The sequence below is a fragment of the Poromitra crassiceps genome (genome assembly GCF_964638095.1).
Source record: "Poromitra crassiceps genome assembly, chromosome: 16".
In the NCBI taxonomy this organism is placed as follows: Eukaryota; Metazoa; Chordata; class Actinopteri; order Beryciformes; family Melamphaidae; genus Poromitra; species Poromitra crassiceps.
Window position 1 is genome coordinate 6041504 of NC_139645.1, and position 25330 is coordinate 6066833.

Below are 25330 nucleotides of genomic sequence, written 5' to 3' on the forward strand. Positions count from 1 at the left end.
AATAACACTAAATAAACCAACAATCTCAGTTTCACAGAATCACCAACGGATGTTTTTCAACTGCATTTATTTACCTGTCGGTACCACATAGCCTGCTCCATTCCCGTCTGTCCTCTGGACTCCAGGCCTTGCTTGGAGTCCTCCTTTCCGTGGTGGCCGCCGCCTTCGGTCAGCTTCATCTTCAGCCCCTCGGCCTGCTGGGACTTGGGCTCCTCTCCCTTCATGGCTGCCAGGGCTTTGGAGGAGGGCTGCTCGGAGGGAGAGTCCCTGGCTTTGCTGGAGGCCTGTGGCGTCTTGCTGCTGCCCAGCAGCTCCGCCTGGCTGGGAGCTTTGGAGAGGCTGGGGGGCATCGGGCCCTTCGGCTTCCACTCCTCCTTCATGGAGGCTTCGCGCTGCTGCTCTTTCATCAGCGCCACGTCGGACTTCTTCTCGGCGGCGCGGTGCTGCTCGGCCATCTGACGCTGCCGCTCCTCGTACTGCTGCCGGTAGGCCGGGTTGGTGTTCATCAAGTGGTTATGGTAGGCCTGGTCGGGATGGTACGCGTAAGGGGGGACGTAGGCATAGTGGTTGTAGTAGAGCGGTTGCATGTACATATTGGAACGCTGCTGGATGACCGACGGTTGCTGCTGTTGCTGCTGCTGCTGTTGTTGTTGTTGTTGTTGTTGTTGCTGCTGCTGTTGTTGTTGTTGTTGCTGCTGTTGTTGTTGCTGTTGTTGCTGCTGTTGTTGTTGCTGCTGTTGCTGTTGGACAGAGGCACTGCTCTCAGGTTTGCGGTCTTCATGAGGCTCAACCTTGATTTTTTCCTCAACTTGGTCCTGGTCCTCCTCTCTTTTGATCTTAACCGGTCCTTCGCCCGATGGGGCGCCTGCGTTGGGCCCGCTGAGACTGGGGTTGGCGTAATTATTGGGCGAGTAATAGTTGTCGTAGCCGGAATAGTACGGAGATTCTTTGTTGGCCGTTTGTGGGTTTGGGAAGAGGGTCTTTTTGACACTTTCCCTGATGGCTTGCTCTTCTGTCCTGACTTTCATGCCTTCTAGTTTCCCTTCACCGTCCTCGCCGGCGTCCGAGATGTCTGAATAGGCCGGGCTGTTGGTCTTGACTGAGGAGTTGTCGGCACCGTTCTGGGTCACTACGTGGAGCGGCGTGAGCGGCTGTGGCATCCCGCTGCCGTCGATGCGACTGGCGACGCCGATGGACGGACTGGGGGCGTTGTCGGAGAAGCTGTAGATCTTGTCCGCCTCTGCCTTGATGCTGGCCAAGCGACTCTGGTGCGGGTCAGAGGAACCGTTGAGGAGCCCTTCGCCCTTATTCCCCTGGTCAGAAGATTCAGGGTACGGAAGCTTCCCTTCCTCCAGTTTGCCGCCCTTTCCCGGAGGCTTGGGGCTGTCCGCCTCCTTCCCGCCTTCTTTCTTCTTCTTGTCTTTCTTCTTCTTGTCTTTGGAGGTGCTGGAGGCGGGGTCTCCGATGGCGGGAGGTTTGGGCTGCGTGCCTTTCATCTGGGGACTCTTGGGGATCGCTTGGATCATCCCAGGGGAGGTGTTTGGGTTTCCCGGCGGAAAAGAGTAGAGCTGCGGCGGTGCTGCGGAACCGGGGCCAATGGGTCGCGGGGACTTCATGTTTTTCTGCGCCATTTTGTCGGCCTTCGTGCCGCTGCCGGCCTTTTTGGACTTGTCCGGCGGCCCTCTCTTATCGTCGATGCCGTCGTTACTGGCCTCGTCGGTGAGGCAGGGCCCGTCTTCGCAGCCGTCCATCGGCGTCGCCCCCATTTCCGGATCCACGTCGGCCATTTTCTTTTTACTCTGCTTGGAGCCGAACTTGCCGGGGGACGGGGAGGGACTTTGCGCGTCGAAGCCCCTGCCTTTCGGGGTGACCGAACGCGCCGGAGACAAACATCCTTTCTGAGAGATGGACGCTCCTCCGTTGCAGCTCCCCGGTTCCGGGTGCAGAGTCGAGTCTTCTCCGTACTCGCTGTCGCCATCCAGCTCCAGCTTGATGTCGTCGTCGTTGTGGGCCCGCGCTTGGTGGTACTTGAGGCCGTTGATGTGCTTGTACTTCTTGTTGCAGTTGGGGTGCGGGCAGTCGATGAGGACCGGCGAGGGGCAGCTGCGGTCCAGCGGAGGCGGAAGAGGCTCCGTCTTGATGGAAGGAATGGGGAGGCCCGTGGGCCCGAGCCCGCCGCCGCTGTTGGAGTTCGTCCGCATGCGCTTGTTGCCTTTAGTGTCCTCCGAGCTGGAGTTGGGCTCCATGTCGGAGGCTGAAGGTTTGGTCTTGCGTTTCCCAGCTGACGAGGGACTGGCCTTGATGTCCTCCGTGTTGCTGTTGGGCGGCGTGCGGCGCTCCGACGGCGTCTGGCTGCCCCGCCGGCCCTTGCTGTTGGAGGCGGCGCGCGTCTTGTTGTTGTTGTTGGTGCCTTTGTTGTCGGAGGAGTTGCTGTTCTCGTTCATGGGCGTGTTGCTGTTGGGTCTCATCCTCTTGCCTCGACCTCGGCCGTTCCTCATTTCCAGGTCACTTGTGGGAGATTCACAAAACCTGCAGGAACAAGAAAAAGCACCATTAAGAATATTCTAACTTAAAGACTAATAACACTCTTTGTACCAGAGCTTTATTATATAATACCACTCTTTGTACCAGAGCTTTATTATATAATACCACTCTTTGTACCAGAGCTTTATTATATAATACCACTCTTTGTACCAGAGCTTTATTATATAATACCACTCTTTGTACCAGAGCTTTATTATATAATACCACTGTTTGTACCAGAGCTTTATTATATAATACCACTGTTTGTACCAGAGCTTTATTATATAATACCACTCTTTGTACCAGAGCTTTATTCTGAATGAGGCAAAGGAAAAATATGCACAAAAGGAGATTACAATGGACTAAATGAGAAAGTCATATCATACTTATCTCCAATGTACTACTTAAACAGAACAACAAACAATACATTGATGGAGTCCAATTGTTAATCAGTTTATATTTTTAGACTTTCTTTCCAACAAAAAAATAATTTGCAACATAATTTGCAGTTAGATTTGGACATATTTGCAATGTATGACGATGACGTGCGTTTGTAGAATTGAAGATGTAAAATAGGAGTTGAAATATTAATGGTAGGAAAACCAAATGCAGTGACACATTTCAAAAACAACCTAAAGGTGCCATAATACCATACCAGAATTGGAAATTTGTGCAACTTTAATATGCCAAAATTGCAAAATGTAAGTGCAATAACAATAAGTGGTGCTGGGGTTCAAGCCCAGGAATGTTGAAGACTTAAATATTCAAGATTGATGAGGCAAAGAGCTTTGTGGGAATATTCAGCTTAGCTTTTGACACTCACAGTTTCATGTGAGTTTATGTGGATAATTTTTTTTATTAACATTGCTCTGGGTAATGTATAATAATTTGGCATTCTTGATGAATTTGGTGCCAATATTCCACATAAAACTCCACAGATGTTTGACACTGATTGTGCAAAGCCAACTTGAGTTATAAGCTATTATGTGGTCGGCCACAACCAGACTCAGAACCAAATTTCACATAAATTATACTTGGCCCTAGAGCATATGTGTCCAAATTTCATGACATTTCATTGCCAAGGTATAAATTATTAAAAAAAAAGTGTCACATATTGGCATTGTGGTGGTCTTGCTGGTGGTCTTGCCTTTGCAGACATGTTTGGTTATATCTACTCAAGATGTACCAAATTTTGGTACATTCATTCTCAATTTCACTGGCATGACTGGGCAGGTTTTTGGCAGTTTGAGTACATATTCATTAGAGGTGGGGGGGAAATCGAAACAGCATACAGTAGTATCGCGATATTTTGTGGGCAATATATCATATCGAATGCCAAGTATCATGATATTTTATTATACAAAATATCAAGTGCATGCAACATTTATGACAGGCTTTTACGACAGTGTTGGTCCGTCCCATTTTGCTGCAATAAAAATTATCGAAGTGAACCGACTGGAAACTTTATCTCATTAGACAAAACAGAAGGTGACAACGTTTTTTCCGCTGGGGACATTATTTGCAGTTGAAAAAAAGTAATAAATCACAATATATCGCAATATTGCAATACTCAATATATAGCAATACTCGCATATCGCAAATCACAATACTATCGTATCGTGACTTAAGTATCGGGATAATATCGTATCGTGGGGCATCTGGTGATTCCCACCCCTAATATTCATTGGGCATTTGACACACACCATTATCAATTAAATCATTGTGCCAAATAGCATGTCACAATTATTATATACCATCTTGCAGGAAATTGAGAAAATAGTGCAAGGAAAATCATAACGTAAACTTAGTAACGAAGATGAAGCAGCAGAGCAGAATACTACAGAGTCCATCTGAGGCTTGAACCCATAATGAACAATCACACTAAATTGTCTAGTATTATTTTGTCTCTCACCTGTCACAGAACTCTCCCAACAAATTCAATTCAAACATTTGTCCTTCCAGGTTACAATTACCAACTAAATAATGACAAGTAGCCTCAGGCTAATTCAAAAAGCCACGGGCTGTGTACGTTCTACCTGCTTTGTAGTGATAACATACAGTCATTCTGGGCCTGGTGTCTCTATAGGGGTAACCGTGTATAATCGTCTCTCTGCACAGTAGTGAAGGTTAACAATCTGTGACAAAGAGAGTCTCCGCGGTGAGATGAGTCACACAGCTTCCCCCCGCTAGTCTCTCCAAACAAGTTGAGCCCCGGCAGGCAGCAGGGGATGTGTGGATACATCCGTGCGTCTGACAGACAGCACTAGAGGAATTCAGACTCATTACTCAGTGTGCGAGCCGGAGTTTATATTCAGAGACTGTTGAAAGCTTTCTGAATTATTCATAGTGTGTCCCCTAATGTAGTCGTGGCTGCACACTGTAAGAGTATCTTGGTGCAAATACAGCCCAGCAAAGCTCACTTACTGAACAAAGCAATGCCATTATTGCTGCTGTGATTTAGCTTCTCCTTCTTTTCCATATTAGGTGTGCCTTTCTTTTTTCTCTTTGCCTGATTTTCCTCCCATTTTTCTCCCCATTTGTACTTGGCCAATTTCCCCCTGCTGCCCCGGTCGCTGCTCCACCCTCTGCTGATCTGGGGAGAGCCGTAGACTAGCACCATGCTCCCTCCCTCCGTCGCCAGACGCTTCTTTTCACCTGACAGCGGGGAGCTTCACCGGCAGGACGTAGCGCGTGGGAGGATCACGCTATTCCCACCAGTTCCCTTCCACCGCGAACAGGCGCACCCCGACCGACCAGAGGAGGCGCTAGTGCAGCGACCAGGACACATACCCCTAATCCGGCATCCCACCCGCAGACGTGCCTGTAAGGACGCCCGACCAAGCCGGCGGTAACACGGGGGGCGCGAACCTGCGACCCTTGTGTTGGAAGGCAGGGAATCTACCGCTACACTACCCGGCGGACGCCCAGGTGTGCTTTAATGCATAAATAACATTGAACAGTACATTCGAAATATAGATTTACATTTACACTTAGACACACTGCAGGTATTCTAACTCAAACCGTGTGTTTGTATTGTGTTATTTTGCACTCTACACACATTTAACATAAAAAGGCAGAAAAAAGAAAAAAACATTAATTACAAACAGCTTAAGCTACCACACACACACACACACACACACACATACACATAACAGTGATCTAAGAAACTGCATGCTTTTGTGATGGAGAAGGTTATACAGTGTTGAGGAAAAGCTATTAGTTCAATAATTGGATTCTGCAATCTGGCTTGTTAGAGAGGAGCTTTCGATTTCTAGCTGCTACCTCCTCCTGGGATGTCAGCAGCAGGCACAGTGTTCTGTTTCCCCGGGCTGGAGATAAAGACGAGCTCGGGATGGGCGAGTTCCTGCTGAACACGCCCGGCAAAGCGGCGCGCACACAAGGCTGTATCCTTGAGCCGACGCTTATACGGCAGATTCATATCACAGCGAATGGAAAAGGTTAGAGAGCAAGTGTGGCCGGGATAGAGAAAGCATCAATGATTCATAGCGATCATGGAGGAATACTATTTTTCCCCTTGACATTTAGAACTCCCGCGTGTGACAGTAGATTCTCGGTAAGATATAGGCCTACAGCAGCTATTCACAATCTATGCAGGTAAGCCTTATTTTTCAAACCAGCAGACAAGTTCCTGGACCATCACATTAAACCGTGCCGCAGAAGAAGAATCTACAATTTGATTTGATTTAAATGTCACGATGACTCCTGGTTTCCAACAGGGGGCGATAGAGGTCGAACAGATGCATGATCTTTACCTCGGGGGAGCCCAGTCATGCCGTGTGCAGTCCAGCAGGGTGCCCACGTACGTCTTGTTCCTCCAAGTGACATTGACCACCAGCATTCCTATGAGAAAGGGCAACAGAAGAAGAAGTCAGTTATTGTTCATAAATTACGACAATCGGGGGAATACCGTTTTATTAAGCACCCACAACAAAGACTGTTTAACAGAGTGAGACTTTTATGGGGCCGACACTCTGCGCTAACAATGAGAGCCAGAAGTGCTGTTCTGTTGCATCAACGATCTTTGATCCTTACGCAGTGATCTTTGCTTCACGGTGTCGTTATGCAAGACTGATTTATGATCTTCTAATCTGTGTACAGTAAACCTGTTGCGGTGACTTCAGGACTCGGGAGCTGCAACAATTAGTCAACGATCAAACAAAATTAATCACTAACAATTTTTTATAATTGATTTATCGTTTAGACTAATTTTAAGAAAAAATACAAAATGTAATTCGCTGGTTCCAGCTTCTTAAAGGAACACTCCGCCCATTTTCAACCAGCTTTGTATCATTAGAACATCAGTAGTATATCAGAAAACTGTAAACTGTTTTGAAGTCTGTCATTTAATTTGACAGTTATTGAGTGGTAAAGTGTGGACCAGTGACATCACTGGTCCACACTAACTCAAATTAATAACTCATTAACTCAAATCAACTCTCAATAACTGTCAAACTATTCATCATTCATCTAGTTTGACAGTTATTGAGAGTTGATTTGAGTTAATGATGTCACTGGTCCACACTTTAACACTCAATAACTGTCAAATTAAATGACAGACTTCAAAACCGTTTACAGTTTTCTGATATACTACTGATGTTCTAATGATACAAAGCTGGTTGAAAATGGGCGGAGTGTTCCTTTAAATGTGAATATTTCCTGGTTTCTTTCGTCTTCTATGACAACTGAATATATTTGGGTGGTGGACTCTTGGTGAGCAGGACAAAATAAGACATTTGAGGATGTCATCTTGGGCTGTGGAGAAAAAGTGACCAACGTTTTTCACCCGTTTTTGTGGCATTTTATAGACCAAACAACTCATCGATTCGCTGAGAAAACACCAGACAGATGAATCAATATTGAAAAGAATCACTAGACTTCAGCTGAGTATTCTGCACTCCGCTGTATAGAAAAGTGGCAGTCGGTCGCACTAAAGAACGAGCACACCACCGAGGTTACCGGGGAATACTGACTGAAGAACATCCTATCCATTTAAATAAGCCGGCGCACAGAACAGCAGATTTCCCCGAAGGGGAATTATTTCCACGGAAATACATTTTGTTGTTCTCTATCTCACTTTACAGCTGAAGAATGAAGTGCAACCATGGAGAAGATATGGTCCTACTTATAGAGGAACACGCATGAGAAAGAGCGTCTTCAAAACACAAAGCAACGAGGTCGGTGAAACCGAATGACACGAATGATTCAACCTGGCAGTCTGTGACTGAGGGGGCGCGAGGAACTGAGGAACGAGGCGAGGAACGATCGGTGAGGAGACGTTTGCTCCGAGCGTCAGAAAGGGGAAGTGCTGCCTGGACCTGACATAGGAATGTCCTTGACTTCACTGGTATCGCTGCAATGTGTCAGACTTAGAGAAGCTAGAGCTGCCATGTGGCTGGTGTGAATGTGCTGGCACTCTGTGTCAGCTAGAAGACCATCCACACACTCGCGACCTGTGTGCAGCAGGAGTGACATACTTGACCTCCGCATTTCAAAATCCAAGATTAGTTACAGCTGAGAGAGATCGCACAACACGCTGTGTAGTACGCTTCTCTTTCAAAAAATAAATAAAACGTACTGTTCATCTGCTTAAAAGCCTTGCGAGATATATCATCAAAATGTCCGCTTTGTACAAAAATCCGTCCGCTTTGAGATTCCCATCCAAAAAGCGTGCACTTCCGATTGCTATTTAACTGCAGTCGGTACAGTCCGTGCCAATGCAAAATTCAGCAGAGTGAGTATAGTGATGAGAGTGTTTGTGATTAACAGCCTGGTGGAGGCAGATTCTTCATGATATTATTTGCGACTTTTGCCAGCTTTGGACAGCTTAGGAGCAGCATGCACAAAAACATTCTAAATTTACGGCCCCTCCCCCCCCGCACCCACCCACATTTACAGCCCCTCCCCCCCCCCCCACCCACCCACTCCCCTATGGTGACTTCAGCACTGCAGAGAAACCGGAGGCTGCAGTGAGCTAACTTATCTAATGGCACAGGAATGCTGGCTGGCAGCTTCCATTCCTCCCAAGCATTTGATTAGCTCAGGAAACCTCTCTTTGCTCACCCCATTTTCCCCCTCTCTCTCTCTCTCTCTCTCTCCCACCCTCTCACCCCCATTTCCTCTCTTCAATGGTATAACCCTCCCCAGCGTTACTATCTGTTCTGTTCCCCTCCCGCACAGACGAGACATTTTTCCTCCCGCTGTCGCCCGAGCGCAAGAAGAAGGCATTTAAGTTTACGAGAACCTGACGACACTTGGCCACCGCAAAGTCTGTTCCCGAACGCTCCGGCCTGGAAAGACCACTCCATGGTTCTGGGTCAATCAGCTGGATCAAACTGGGAATGCTGTGTGTGTGTGTGTGTGTGTGTGTGTGTGTGTGTGTGTGTGTGTGTGTGTGTGTGTGCGTGCGCGTGTGCGTGTCGGGTAGTAAAGAGGGTCCTCGAGTTCAGATCTCCGTCACATTAAAAGAACCCAGACCTATTCTGAAGCCCCCCCCCACCCCCCCCCCCCCCCAGGCTCTCCAAACACTCCAACACAAAATGGCTCTGGCAGCTGCTTGTGGCAGGATGTAAATCAGGCGAGAGCAAATGAATGACTAGCCTTTCATGTCGTTCAGGATATAAAGCCTTCCCCCCCCTGCTTTCTCCAGCCACCAGCTTAGAGATTCATACCATGCGTTTGGGAAAAAAGCCCTTTAACTGATTTTCAAGGTAGGATTCGGGCCGTTCAATTCGCACTGGAAAAATAATCGTTTAGCACATTTTTGGACCGTCTGTGTACGATTAGGGAGGGACATTGATGGAATTATATTGTTACCGTTCCAAGTACTATTTGATCAGTTATATCCAATCAACCCCACAAAAAGCAAGATCTATCTACTATCATTTGTTTATATAGTTGATTTTAAATTCATCAATGCAAATGATTTTGGATGTGTGTGTTCAAACACTTTCAAGTTGTAGAAAGAAAATCCCCTTCCCCCCACAACATGATATGAACGAGACCGGCAACCAGTAAGCCAGTCAGCAAGAGAGGGGGAACAATAGACTATTACCACTGAAATGTGTAATAATTTGTAAAGTAAACTAATCCTGACAAGTGATATCACCTAGTACCAAAGATCAGCCAATAGCAGATGGTAATTTCAGTAGCATGCTTCTTACCACTAGATGTCAGGCTTTAGGCAGATTTGGGTTTGGGGTTCAGTTAAAAACGTGTAATTGCGGTGTGAGTGTTAATTGTGTTTAAAGTTTTTATTCCCCCCCGCTGCCCTAGTCGCTGCTCCACCCTCTGCCGATCTGTGGAGAGCCGTAGACTAGCACCATGCTTCCTCCGACACATGCGCAGTTGCCAGCCGCTTCTTTTCACCCGACAGCAGGAGAGCTTCACCGGTAGGACGTAGCACGTGGGAGGATCACGCTATTCCCACCAGTTCCCTTCCACCCTGAACAGGTGCGCCGACCGACCAGAGGAGGTGCTAGTGCAGCGACCAGGACACATACCCTCCATCCGGCTTCCCTCCCGCAGGACACCAGCCAATATTGAGCCTGTATGGACGTAACACGAGGATGCGAACCTGCGCCCCTCGCGTTGGTCGGCAGGGAATCTACCGCTACACCACCCGGACGCCTGAAAGGGTGTTGTTTTAATTGCATTTTGGGTTTGTGACTGTTTGACTTTGTGCAGGTCCAGCTGGACTGGAGAGCAGCACTAACTGTGAATTACAGACAGGTAGAGATCCACCGTGAATTAACACTTGATCAAAACTGGCCAGCATGAAAACAAAAACTCCGAAAATAACCATAATTATCCCTCCCCTAATGTTAAGAGCATGACTTGCCGTCACAAACTATGCAGTGTATTACTCTCGAGTCATAAGCAATTAAATCAATTATTACCGCACAGTTGGAAACGCATCACATGCAACTCCCCCAACTGCTGCTCCAGAAACCCCCGTGGTAACCAACCGCTGCTCCAGAAACCCCCGTGGTAACCAACCAGTGCCTGTTACCAACACATCCTCCCCTGTAACCCTGTAGTGCTGCTGAACATTACAGGTGACGTGTGACTTTTCATTTCATCACTGCCATAATTACCAACATGCCATTTTGCAGAGTCTGCATGCTGTCATCATTTTTGCCTGGTTGCTCAGTTCGCTCAGACAATCAGCTCTAGGAAGAGTCTGGCTAGTTCCATATCCCCCCCCACACATTTTCTAAATGACTGCTTTTGTGAACTCCCAACACTTGAGACATTGTTTTAAACCCTTCCCCCCCCCCAGATCTCTGCCTCCTCACAATGCTGTCTGAATTCTACAGACAGCAGCTCCTTGGACTTGATGAGTTCCTGCTCATGTAACTGTCATCTGTGGGAGTTTATATATAGACTAGGGATGTCACAATATATCGTCCCACGATATATATCGCGATATCAAAACGTGACAATATGTATCGTTGAGATGAGATCTCATATCGCGAGAAAAAGAAGCTGAACATGGTGGCACTGATCTGCATCTGATTGCGTGCTCGCTCTCCTTTTCATTGCTTTGTTTGAACAGACGAGGGACGTTACAGACACGGAGGATGAACATGGTGACATTACTCCCCCTCAAGGATGAGGATGCCCCCTCAACTTACAAATTGATCGCAAAAAAATATTGTTAAAATATCGTATCGTTATCGTGAACCCAATATCGTGTATCGTGACACCCCTAATATAGAGACACGTGTTTTAGTCTAAATCATGGCCAACTAACAGTTAGTCGTCATGTGACATCGTGCCGCTTCTCTCTGATTGGATCGTACACCACCACTATAACTGCAAGTGGAAGGCTAAGTGTCTGTATAGATTGCACTGTGAATGAATGGCTTATTGCAGATAGCATCATCAGGCCTTATTCAATATCTCTCTTTCATAAATGAACTGGCTTTTCATTACTGAGTGCTTGAGAAGTTGCACCAGAGTGTCAGAAGTTCTATTTCCACGCCGCACGGTTTAAATCTAAAGCACGGTTGCACAATACAGCCCTGCTGGTTATGCTGCATTAGTAGGAATAATATAATAAGAGACATAATTACTGAGTTTGATGATCTTCGCTCGACATTTCTGACACCCACAAGCCAATTTTCTCAGCATTAAATATGCCTGTGTGTACTCATTTGACCTCATCAGTGCAATACCCTTTCTGTCCACCTGATCTTTCCCTAAAGCCATACTGGATATTTGTTTAAGATAATAATGCTCTCTAAACTTGACAGCACGATAGACACACTGCATGAAATAGGCCGCGCCCATCACGGGGGTAAGCTCTCCATTCACTTCCACACACCAGCGTCATTTTCCTTGAATTAAACGGAGCTAAAAGCTGTTGTGTGGTGGGGCTGCGCAGACAACAAAAAAAAAACACACAAATTAAGTTTTTTTTGTACTTCCGAGCAAAACAAGGAAGCCATTGAGAATTGGTGAGAAGAAAAATATGGATCTAGCCATCAAGGAAGTAAGTTGGAGTGTTCATCTTCCGTATATATGATCTTTGTGTGCAACACGTGACATAGGAGAACGCCAGGATTGGATGGGAGTTTGTGTTTTCCCCCGTTTTGGGCGTGGTTTCTGAATGATTACATAAAGTATTATTATTATACATCAACTAATACAATGACTGCTACCCTACAGTGCACACAAGCACTTATCCCAAATGTAGCTTGTCTAGATGCTAGTTTTCCTTCATTGGGCAGCGATGACTCTGTTCATCACCAGCTTATTACACCATGTGTTGACATGCTGAGTACACAGCCATGGCACAGTTTGAGTAAAAAAAAGAAGGTAATGCTGTGAAGAGGAGCCAGGGAAGCATTTTCAAATAGCTTTGATGCTACTAGTGTTAGTGAAAACTATCAAGTACCACCATATAACCAAATTACCATTTCCTATAAAGGGGACAATTTTCAGAAAATAAAATTCACTCATTTGACCACGCAATAGCATCAGAAATGCTAAATAACACCTAGGGATGCACCGAGTGTGAAGTTCTGTGTCCATATCGACGTTTAAAATAACAATTAGGCTGCTTGTTTATTGCCCTTGCCATTTGCCGATAGGGCTGATGGCAGTCAGCAAGGCTCTTGAGTACCACCAGGTGGGGCCTCGCGGACCACCAGCGGTCCCAGGACCACAGTTTGGGAACCACTGGTCTACAACAATCATTTTGACTAGACTAATAACAACTGAGGGGCTTGATAAGGGGATTGTAGATTTATAGAATTTTAGGGTAGTATGACAAAAAATAAATTAAAGGATCAAATAAAGCTCGAAGACATTTTTATGAACAATCTGTTTGTAAGCTTTCATCCTAGGATTAAGAACAATATAATAATAAAAAATACAGTCAGGACAAATATGTCAATGTCAAGCCTGTCTAAACATAGTGAGCGTACGACAAAAGAAAAACAAACCCAATTTCCCGGTGGCAGAGAGCGGGGATTACACGAGACGACACAGAGATGCGTTTCCCGGCTGCACCTACTCTGTGTTTACACACAGGGGGGTTGGTTGTATATCTGCTCGTGCTATGATCTCTCTCTGCTCACTGGATGTGTTTGTAGAGAGGAAGCAGCAGCAGGCTGGATGTCAGAGGAGCAGAACAGTCACAGCTAACCTCTCTGAAACAGGAGTGTGGTGGTGGTGGTGAGATGGTGGCTTGGAGCACGGCTGTTCCCAGCAGCACCCATCCCCCCCCCCCCCCCCCTCCTCCTCCTCTGCGTCACTCTCATTAGGGTCAGTCAGGCCGCGCTGAGTGAAGCCCGCGTTAATGAGAGAAATTGGCCTGCGATTTGACCACTAGTTTCCTTTTCAATGCTGCCCAACAACTAATGGTAGCACACCCACCTCCGCTGCTGCTGCTGCGTACTTGTATATGATTACTGCATAAAAGCCTATTGCTAGGGGGGGGGGATCAGGGGGGGGGGGTTGTGCCTGCTGCATGGGTGACTGGCTCCGTGGCCCCTCCTCCCCTCCCCTCAACACGTTTCATTAGGCCCTAGTGGGGCCCACTGATCAGCTCTTGTGTTGCTGCTGGTGAAGTCTGCTCGGGGCCATCATGGGTTCACTGGTTGACCTCTGCTCTGTTCCAGCTCGACACGACGTCAGCGGGGTTAATGGCGTTTTCACTGACTGCCCCTTGTGTCAAAACGCCTTTTGTTATCGTCCAAAATGGGACAAATCCAGTCACGTCTGACGATTGGCTGTTTACGTTATATGACTATTCCAGAGCCCGGCCGATATATCGGTCCGCCGATATTGGCCGATAACTGATATATCGGTATCAGCCGATATGTTATACGATATTGCAGATATTTTTTTATTGTGTATTTTTTAAGTTATAGACGGCATGTTATGTATATTTGACCTTTTTTCTTAAATCAAGTTATATATATTTGTTCATTTTTCTATTTCTAGTTATATATCATTATTAAATTCCCAGTGAAGTTTACTGTTTCATTGCATTGATCTCATTTTGGACAATAAAGTTTGATTGATAAGCTGTAAAATATCCTGCCTACATGACATATCTCAAGTCATGTCAAGTCATATCTTTGTCAAGTGTTTGATATTTGAGGAATCATTCCAAAAACTTTTTTTAATATAATGTGTACCGGTATATATATATATAATAAGAATATCGGCCGATATATCGATATCATAATTTTTTTACTCCCCAGTATCGGCCTAAAAAAAACAGTATCGGTCGGGCTATAGACTATTCCCACAAATGTCAACACGACAGTTCCCTGTTTGCCCTTTTATTTGCCAGAGAGATTAATCTAAACAAGTTGAGCCGTACTCGTGTCAACAATCACCAACGCTTTCAGCTACTGATAATCATCACCTTTTGCACACAGTGAGATAACTGATGTCATTATGTATTGGCTAATAAATACATGCTCGAAGCCTCTTAGTGTTCAGTCTTTCTGCACAGCGGTTCCTCCTCAGCAATAAGAACGTTCATTCATGGAGGTTTGCATGGAGAGATAGAGCAGTGAGAACAATGAGGAGAAAACAGTGTCAGTGTTGATTATGGGGAGAAGATGAAGGATAGCTGGGTGCTGCCATGAACAATAATAGTAAGAGTGATAAATGAAGTGTTTGGAGCTTTGGAGTGTCGGAGCGTGTTCCAGCAGGACATGTTCAAAGCTTCTCTGCAGTCACAGCATGTAAAATACAAGCACAGCGTGTCCGGCGATGTCAGTGTCAGACTGTAACGTCAGAAAGATTGACTTCATATCAAAACCCGGGCAGATGGGAGTTCAGGGACAAATGTCGTGAGTCACTTATTGCAGCGGAGATGGTGGGTATTATATTATATATATGGTGGGTATTACTGTATATACGACAGCACAGTGCAATGCAGTGACATAAACCACAAAAACAGTTTTTTATTTGAATATTCGCTCAGCTTGCAAAAAAAAGAAGAAGAAAAAAGCTATATAGCACTTTGAAAGCAGAGCTGATAAGTGTATTACAAACATTAGAATGTCGTAGAATTACGTATGTCTAATGTTTAATTGTATGTTTAATAAGGAATATGCTATTTGCACCTGTATGTCAAATACGCCGAATTTAAAACGCCGAGTTTAATTGTATGTTTAATAAGGAATATGCTATTTGCACCTGTATGTCAAATACGCCGAATTTAAAATGTTTAAGCACGTCTAAAGTATGCACACGACATGTGCCCTATGTGCAGTGAATATGCCACTGTCTCTGACTTGTCTTATCACTATACTGCCTTATTGCTTGTTGTGTCTGTTGTTGTTTTTGCACTCATATGCCTACATTTGTACTATGTTGTAAACGGAGTCCACAGCACAAGAATTTCACACGTGATACTTGTACCATGGAGTGACAATAAAAAAATCTTGAATCTTGAACCCTACAAATGGAAGATTTCAGCTAAAACAGGGTGTAAATGATGTCTTTTCAAGTCAACTTGGCATTTCTTAGGGGTGTCAAAATTAATCGTTTAATCGATGCATCGCGATGCAGACATGTGAATCGAATCGAATCGTTGACAGATAATCGCTGAATCGTTTATGTTTAAATTTATGTTGACATTCAGATTTTAAAGCACTTCCTAAGTAAAAAAAGATGATATTTATCTGACTACTTGTATAAAAAAGTAGCCATGTGCAGTAATAATTAGAGCCCGACCGATATATCGGTCCACCGATATTATCGGCCGATAACCGATATATCGGTATCGGCCGATATGTTGGCCGATATGCCGATATTTTTTTATTTTGTATTTTTTAAGTCATAGACAACATGTTGTGTATATTTGATCTTTTTTCTTAATTCAAGTTATATTTTATATTTGTTCTATTTGTGTTTTTCTATTTCTAGTTATTTATAATTATTAAATTCCCACTGATGTTTACCGTTTCATTGCATTGATGTCATTTTGGACAATAAAGTTGATTGATAAGCTGTAAAATACCCTGCCTACATTACAGTAGATATCTCAAGTCATGTCAAGTCATATCTTTGTCAAGTGTTTGATATTTGAGGGATCATTGCAAAAACATTGTGTAATATAATGTGTATATTTAACACGTTCACTGCCAATGACGAGTTGAGTCGTCAAAAAAAAATAATAATAATTTGACGGTGGGACGTGCATCTAACGCTTTTACATCTCCTATATAAATATGGGAGCCACCGAACGTGTACAACCCATTCCACCCACCCACTAAGTGGCGACAGTGCTCTCCAGACTAGAGGAAGCCAAGCAAAAAGCAGCCTGAGGAAGCCATTCTCATGAAAATGGATTGGCGAAAACGCTTTCGCTTTCGCGCTGGGAGCTGGCGGTGGGGGATTGCAAATTTGCATAATAGATTATGGGTGCAACACACTTTGAAACACCTTTGAAACACCAGCAGAAAGCCCAGAATCGCACGCAGCTTCATTCCAGCTGAGCTCAACCGAAAACCCAGAAACGAACGAGCCTCATTCTCATACTGTAGGCGAAAACGCTTTCGCGCTGGTGCACACGGGCGCACAACGGTGGGGGGTTCCAAAAATAGACTGGGTGCAAAACACACTTTGAAACACGCAGCATAAAGCCTAGAATCGCACAAAGCTTCATCAAAGCTCTCAAACCCAAGAAACGAGTGAGCCCCATCCAGACTCGCCGACGAGGGGGCCGCCAGGGAGGGAGGCTGCTCACTGCTCAGACAGGCAGTAGAAACTCGCTTGTGACAAACGCTGCTGAAAGCCACCAGACACGCCCACGGAGGGAGGAGTTTGAAGGAGAGGGGGTTCAGAACTATATTGTTTAGATGTCTGATATCTCACTGATGCCCAAAATAGATGGTTAAAGTGACTGTTCTGCCTGTTTGATTGAATTTCACAAAACTGCGATTATCTCAGCTTTCAGTCTCAGACGCTGAAACCATGCTGTACTCAACGGCTAATATCTACATAACTACTAACTCTACAAACTAACTCTTTTAGACAGAGAAAGCACACATTCTATTAGTACTTTTGTGAACTTTGTGTTCACAAAGTCCAAGCAGAAAATAATCCTCGGCTCTTGTAAAATGAGCCAGAATCCTCAAAAAAACCCTTTGGCAGAAGCTACCTACAGTAAAAAAAAAAACGGCTGGCAGTGAATGTGTTAATATAAGAATATCGGCCGATATATCGATATCGGAATTTTTTTACTACCTAATATCGGTATCGGCCTCAAAAATCCAGTATCGGTCGGGCTCTAGTAATAATATAGAAAATTGAGGATGTGATAGTGCAATACTGAGCTGTATCGAAATGCATCGTGATGCATCGTGGAATCGAATCGAAGACAGATTAATCGTAATCAAATCGAAGTGAATATTCATATGATCATATATCAGATATCATATTGAATTATGCCAAACTAGCGGTATGTTTTTTTATTTTTTTTATGTAAGTTGGTCACCATTCACTTCACCCGACCTTCTACCGGCATGGAAGTAGATAATGACTGAATTGAAATTATTTTTGAGTGAACTTATCCTTTAAGGCCAGTAAAACGTACAGTAAGAATGTCAGCCATAAGTCACTGAGAATTGGGGTAGAAATGACTACACAACAGGCAAACACTTAAAAGCATGGCTATATAAAGCCTGTCTAGAGAAGACGTTTGAAGAATAATGTAAAAACCATGACATAAAGGGTCTGGTCACCTTTGGGTTTTTTATCTATGGTGGAAATCTCCAGAGCGCCCCGTCGATGCATTCCAGTTCATAAGGGGTGAGAGTGCGAAGTCACTCTCTCTGACAAGAGTAACGTCCCGTGAGAAGGTCAGTTCCCCTTGCCTTACAGCACGCAGAGGCCAAGGAGAAGGAGAACATTAGTATGCTTTCCACATGGCCACAGCATTATCAGCAGCGTGCAGCACACACAGAAATCACCTCCTTCACTCGTGACAATGGGAGTCGCTCACAGAACAGCAGCCATGCGTGTGAAAATACATATCTCACGTCTATATGCTGAGTTTACATTACAGCCTGACCCATACTGGATTTTTGAGGCCGACGCCGATACCGATATTAGGGAGTAAAAAAAATTCCGATATCAATATATCGGCTGATATTCTTATATTATTAATATAATATACACATTATATTACACAATTTATTTTGCAATGATCCCTCAAATATCCAACACTTGACAAAGATGTGACTTGACATGACTTGAGATATGTAATGTAGGCAGGATATTTTACAGCTTATCAATCAAACTCTATTGTCCAAAATGACATCAATGCAATGAAACAGTAAACTTCACTGGGAATTTAATAATGATAAATAACTAGAAATAGAAAAACACAAATAGAACAAATATCAAATATAACTTGAGTGAAGAAAAAAGATCAAATACACACAACATGCTGTCTATAACTAAAAAAATACAAAATAAAAAAAAATCTGCAATATCGGCCAACATATCGGCAGATACCGATATATCGGTTATGGGCCAGTATCGGCCGATAATTTCGGTGGACCGATATATCGGTCGGGGCTCTAGTTTACATGCATTTATTACGGGGCTGGTAATTTGTGGTCAGGTGGAAAAGAAGAGTTTGCTTTCATGTCAAGCCGGGGGTAAATCGGCCAATAACAACGTTGAAACAAACCCCTCTGGGTGGTTTTTCCTGAAACTAGATGGCGCTGAGATGAACAGACACATTTGCCAAAAGGCGCATGACTCAAACGGGTTGTTGACGTGTATATAGCACCAGACGACATCTCATGACCACCTTTTTGGCAGGGCCCTAACAATTCCTCCGGGCGTATGATTTACTCCTCAAGACTATTTAAGAGCATGGAAGAATGCGCTTGTCAGCCAATGAGAATGGGACTATCATTAGCGAGCGATGACATTCCGACTCCAAATGGGATGGGGGGGGGGGAGGAGTAAGCAGCAGCGACTCTGGAAAATGGCCGCCTCTTGATAATATACGGAGGTGTCGGATGGAACGCGGAGGAGGTTGCGTCTACGGGAATTAAGAGCGAGCAGGAGAGAGATAAAGTTAAAGGGCACGTATCACATTTTTCTTTCGTCTTCGGCGTGTCCTCTACTGTGAACTGTAGTTCTTCTTTCATCATTGATTTTTGCACTCCTCCTCCTCCTCCTCCTCCTCCTCCTCCTCCTCCTCCTCCTCCTCCTCCTCCTCCTCCTCCTCCTCCTCCTCCTCCTCCTGCTGCTGCTCCTCCTCCTGCTGCTGCTGCTGCTGCTGCTGCTGCTGCTGGCTCATTGGCCTTGCAGAGGGCTACAGGCCTCCCTGTCAATGCTCACTCTTTACTTCAAGGTCATTTTCTATAGTGAGTTCACGGCACCGCAGCGCACCGCGGCGCGCTAGCTCGCCTTTGTGAAAACATTTCAATGAGGCCTCTGACAGGTGGTCTTCAAAAGAGCAAGGAAGCATTGCTGGCGAGCGAGCGAACCAGCTTCACAGCCAAGTGCTCCCCTTTCATAGGATACTCTCCTCCTCGACCGCCTCGACAGGGTTCGAGAAATAAAAGGAGCGAAAAAAGAAACACCCCTCGAATGTTGATACAAGAAGATCCGTTTCATACGCGGGACCCGTCTTTTATACGCCGCGGCGCCAAAGACCTCTCAACTCCGGCGCTAAAGCCAACATTTTAGAAAAATCGTAGAGTGATGTAACGCATGTCGCGTAAATAATTCACCAGACAAACATTTCTCGCAAAACAAGCCCCGTCTTATTTATCTATTAAGGCGCTTAAGAACGGCTGGGACCTGCGAGGGGGAATAGCCCCGCTGTGCACTGGAGGTCGGAGTCGACACTGCTCTGTGTGTGTGTGTGTGTGTGTGTGTGTGTGTGTGTGTGGGGGGGGGGGGGGGGGGGTGAACAGGGGGGGGGGGGGGGGGGGGGGGCACTGGCACGGAGCTGTAGTGTTTGGCCGAAGGGGCCCCCTCTCTGTGCTCCCCTCTCTACCCCGGGAGCAGGAGCCAAGGCGTTTCTGGGCTGCGTTTCAAGAGCAATAAACTTGTGCAGCGTTTCAGAGATGACATTTTGGAGGTATCAGCATGCTAAGCCCGGGGAGGGGTCGGCCCCAGCCGCTCCGCCAGGCGCGACCCCGGTAGAGCTGCCACTGCCTGCCACTGCCTCCTCGTCTGTGCTAAGGGGATTTGTGTCAGAGCCGGTGCCTTCAGATACGCCCCTCCTCCCCCCCTTCCTAACCCTGCTCCTCCCCCCCCTCCTAACCCTGCTCCTCCCCCCCTTCCTAACCCTGCTCCTCCCCCCCCTTCCTAACCCTGCTCCTCCCCCCCCCCCTCCTAACCCCGTCTAAATCTTCACGCGCCCCCAGACTGTCTGACTGGATGACATGCTCTCTCACTTCACCTCATATTCAGCGCTCTCTCTCCTACACACAGGGCTGCTGCTGCTGCTGCATGCTTCACATGGGCTGATTTTGATGCAGACCTTTACGGGCCATTCTGACTCACATTATTATTATTATAGAGCCACGCTACTGTTTTACCTCCTGGCAAAAGACGGCACAAAGAGGTTGTTACCTCGGTGCTCAGATTTACACCGGACGAACAATTCATTCGGCCGCGTGTGGGCCAAGATTCCTGTTGGTGTCGCCTGCTTCCTCCTCGTCTGTTCCTTTCTCTGGCTCTGTTTGAGTTGTCTGTTCCTTTCTCTGGCTCTGTTTGAGTTGTCTGTTCCTTTCTCTGGCTCTGTTTGAGTCGTCTGTTCCTTTCTCTGGCTCTGTTTGAGTTGTCTGTTCCTTTCTCTGGCTCTGTTTGAGTTGTCTGTTCCTTTCTCTGGCTCTGTTTGAGTCGTCTGTTCCTTTCTCTGGCTCTGTTTGAGTCGTCTGTTCCTTTCTCTGGCTCTGTTTGAGTCGTCTGTTCCTTTCTCTGGCTCTGTTTGAGTCGGGCGAGGTGCAGACAATTACGACCAGTCTGTTGTTCATTTACTCCCACAAGGCTGAAAGGCGAAGGTGATGAGGCAGCTGTTGTTTGGCATGCTAAATGAAACACACACGTGTGCGCACGCACACACACACACGCACGCACTCACACACACACACACACACACGTGCATACACACCGTGCATGCCTAAACAGCTCTGTATGAGACTTGTCATGCAGAGAAGTGGGCGACTGTTCAACTTCACTGCTAATCAGGCTGTTTCTGCGATGGCGGTGGGGGTCTGTGTTTTTTGTTTCTATTCCGCCTTGATTTCCTCATTTGGTTTTCATTTGTTCAGCCGCCCCACAAAGAGCGGCCGTCTGTTCGTCGTGGCTCTCTTTAAGGAGAAGCAGAGCAGCAGAATGGCGGCGCTGCAGCTTGATATGATGAGTAGCGCCTGGATGGCTTCCATCTGAACGCCAGCCAGCAGGGGTTGTTATGGGGTAGTGCCGTTAAAATGATGTAGAAAGAATACACAGCGTCGTGTTGTTTATTTAATGCGCTGTGTTGAACGTAATGCTACGGGAGTCAACGACAGATCTCCCCAGAGACACCCTGTAGATGTTCAAGCCTCTCGTAACTTAGGGGAACGACGACTGTTTAAGTCAGATCTAAAAACTCACTTACTATAGGGATTCTGCAGCAGCATGTCATTCAATTACTGCAGTCTAGCATCACACAAACTTCTTAAAGGAACAGCTCACCCTAAAATCCAAAATACATATATATTCCCTCTCACCTGTAGTGCTATTTATCCATCTATATCGTTTTGTGTTAGTTGACTGAGTTTTGGAGATATCGGCAGCAGAGTTTCTGCCTTCTCTCCAATACAATGGAACTGGATGGCACTCGGCTTGTGGGGCTCAAAGTGCCAAAGAAATACATTTGATAAACTCAACAACAGCAATGTCTCTTTCCAGAAATCATGACCCGGTTATTCAAGATAATCCACAGACTTTGTTGTGAGCAGTTTCATGTAGGAACTATTTTCTTTTGCATAAACTACAGCCGCTAGCTGCTAGCTAGTTCCTACATGGGACTGCAAAAGAAAATAGTTCCTACATGAAACTGCTCACAACAAAGTCTGTGCATTATCTTGAGTAACTGGGTCATGATTTCTGGAAAGAGACAATGCTGTTGAGTTTTTCAAATGTATTTTGTTGGTGCTTTGAGCACCACAAGCCGAGTGCCATCCAGTTCCATTGTATTGGAGAGAAGGCAGACATCTCTGCGGCCGATATCTCCAAAACTCAAGACAACTAACACAAAACGACAAATAGCACTACAGGTGAGAGGGAATATATTATGTATTTTGGATTTTAGGGTGAGCTGTCCCTTTAAACAATCATTGCCAGCAATGAATGTGCATCTTCAAACAGCATAGCTAACTCAAAGAAGGAAGGGAAAAAAGTCATATGGGAATAAAGTCTGCGTGTCAACACTCTGTCTAACAGGCGATGTCTCAACACTCTGTGTCTCAGACAGAGAGAGACATTTATAGTTGCATTTATCAAACGGATGTTTCTTCATCACATGACCCTCTCTTGCCCCACAGTGTGTTTCTGCGATAGAGATCAGTCTTTTTGGGAGATCGACAGATTAAAACAACAACACAGGCTTCAGAGAGAGAGAGAGAGGAGAGAGAGAGAGAGAGAGAGAGAGAGGGGGATGTGCGACTCTGTGGAAACCCTACAGGTTTCTACAGCTCCTCAAGAAGAAGACCATAACAACTTGTGGTCTACTCTACGCCAGCAGAGATGACTGCCCCTCTAACATCACTCACCCACTCCTCTCCTCCCCCACTGAGCCAGATAAGAGCAGAATCACATGAAAACATAGCTCCATCAGGCCAAAAACCACCACCTCTTCCAGCCAAAATAGCAGCTTTGAGACAGCGGCGCGGCGGGTAGGGGAAAAGACAAGACAGCTTGGAGAGGAGCGAAAGGGGCGGGGCAGGGAGGGAGAGGGGGTGGGGGGAGGGGAGCTGGGGGGGTACCCGGGGTGGTCAATCTCTCTATATGGGAGGCAAGTGAAAGAGGCAAACATAGTACTGGACCTGGCTGCGAGCCAGGTTTGTGTCACTAACAGAAGTAGCCTTGTCTCTCGCCCGCCCCCCCGCGCGCCCAACCCCCTGCCTCGCACTCGCCTCTCTCTCTCCCCCCCCGTTTGCTTGGAAACAGAGTCAAGGGGTGGTGATGCTGCTCGGTAACAAGAAGGGAGGAGGATAGGGGTGAATCACACAACACAGCCCAGAGTTGGAGCAAAAATCAAAAAGAGAGAGAGAGGGAGAGGGGGAGGGAGGGTGCACTCAATAGCAGGGACTGTGCGTCGGGAATGCTGATGAGGTATAGAGGGACCTGCTCTATTCTGTTCCTCTCAAAGTGGACCCGGCAAACAAGCTGCACTGTGGAGATGCGTGGGCGTCTGGGGCGGGTTGGTGCTCAGCGTGCCTGTGGAGCCGCTGAGCACGAGGGCTTTGCTTTGAAGATGAGGTGTTTGCATTATTACGCCACATGCACAACACACACACGGGCGGAGGAAACCAGGCCAGCAGCAGAGAGAAGAAAAGCCCGATAGTGCCGAGTAGTGATACATCTTTAGATTCAATGTGCAAGGGGAGAGAGAGGAATACTGTGGGGGAGCGTGTAGCGTTTCACTCGGACCCGCGCCGCGGGAACGCGGCCGACGTGGTTTCCCGACGGGCAGGGTTGAAAAGCAGTGCTTTGTGTCTTAGCGAGGCGCGTTGTTGTTGTTGTTGTGGAGAGCCGGTATCTGTGTGCACGCCTGTATCTGTGTGCACGCCTGTATCTGTGCACGCCTGTATCTGTGCACGCCTGTATCTGTGCACACCTGTATCTGTGTGCACGCCTGTATCTGTGCACGCCTGTATCTGTGTGCACGCCTGTATCTGTGCACGCCTGTGTCTGTGCACGCCTGTGTCTGTGCACGCCTGTATCTGTGTGCACGCCTGTGTCTGTGTGCACGCCTGTGTCTGTGCACGCCTGTGTCTGTGTGCACGCCTGTATCTGTGTGCACGCCTGTGTCTGTGTGCACGCCTGTATCTGTGCACGCCTGTGTCTGTGTGCACACCTGTCTCTGTGTGCACGCCTGTATCTGTGCACGCCTGTATCTGTGCACGCCTGTGTCTGTGTGCACGCCTGTATCTGTGCACGCCTGTGTCTGTGTGCACGCCTGTATCTGTGCACGCCTGTGTCTGTGTGCACGCCTGTATCTGTGTGCACGCCTGTATCTGTGTGCACGCCTGTATCTGTGTGCACGCCTGTATCTGTGTACGCCTGTATCTGTGTGCACGCCTGTATCTGTGCACGCCTGTATCTGTGCACGCCTGTATCTGTGTGCACGCCTGTATCTGTGTACGCCTGTATCTGTGTACGCCTGTATCTGTGTACGCCTGTATCTGTGTGCATGCCTGTATCTGTGCACGCCTGTATCTGTGTGCACGCCTGTATCTGTGTGCACGCCTGTATCTGTGTGCACGCCTGTATCTGTGCACGCCTGTATCTGTGTGCACGCCTGTATCTGTGTGCACACCTGTATCTGTGTACGCCTGTATCTGTGTGCACGCCTGTATCTGTGCACGCCTGTATCTGTGTACGCCTGTATCTGTGTACGCCTGTATCTGTGTGCACGCCTGTATCTGTGCACGCCTGTGTCTGTGTGCACACCTGTCTCTGTGTGCACGCCTGTATCTGTGCACGCCTGTATCTGTGCACGCCTGTGTCTGTGTGCACGCCTGTATCTGTGCACGCCTGTGTCTGTGTGCACGCCTGTATCTGTGCACGCCTGTGTCTGTGTGCACGCCTGTATCTGTGTGCACGCCTGTATCTGTGTGCACGCCTGTATCTGTGTGCACGCCTGTATCTGTGTACGCCTGTATCTGTGTGCACGCCTGTATCTGTGCACGCCTGTATCTGTGCACGCCTGTATCTGTGTGCACGCCTGTATCTGTGTACGCCTGTATCTGTGTACGCCTGTATCTGTGTACGCCTGTATCTGTGTGCATGCCTGTATCTGTGCACGCCTGTATCTGTGTGCACGCCTGTATCTGTGTGCACGCCTGTATCTGTGTGCACGCCTGTATCTGTGCACGCCTGTATCTGTGTGCACGCCTGTATCTGTGTGCACACCTGTATCTGTGTACGCCTGTATCTGTGTGCACGCCTGTATCTGTGCACGCCTGTATCTGTGTACGCCTGTATCTGTGTACGCCTGTATCTGTGTGCACGCCTGTATCTGTGCACGCCTGTATCTGTGCACGCCTGTATCTGTGTGCACGCCTGTATCTGT

The 25330-nt window shown here is 46.7% G+C and overlaps 1 protein-coding gene across 1 annotated transcript in view; it reads right to left on the reverse strand.

The window, feature by feature from the left end:
• The window catches only part of znf609b (zinc finger protein 609b), a 135435-nt gene that overhangs the window by 3253 nt on the left and 106852 nt on the right, over window positions 1–25330 (reverse strand). The window contains exons 5-6 of the mRNA XM_083652880.1: window positions 6297–6384; window positions 75–2529 (exon numbers count right to left, since the gene is read on the reverse strand). Of these exons, the coding sequence (XP_083509006.1) occupies window positions 75–2529; window positions 6297–6384 (2543 nt within the window). The remainder of the gene's footprint in view (window positions 1–74; window positions 2530–6296; window positions 6385–25330) is intronic.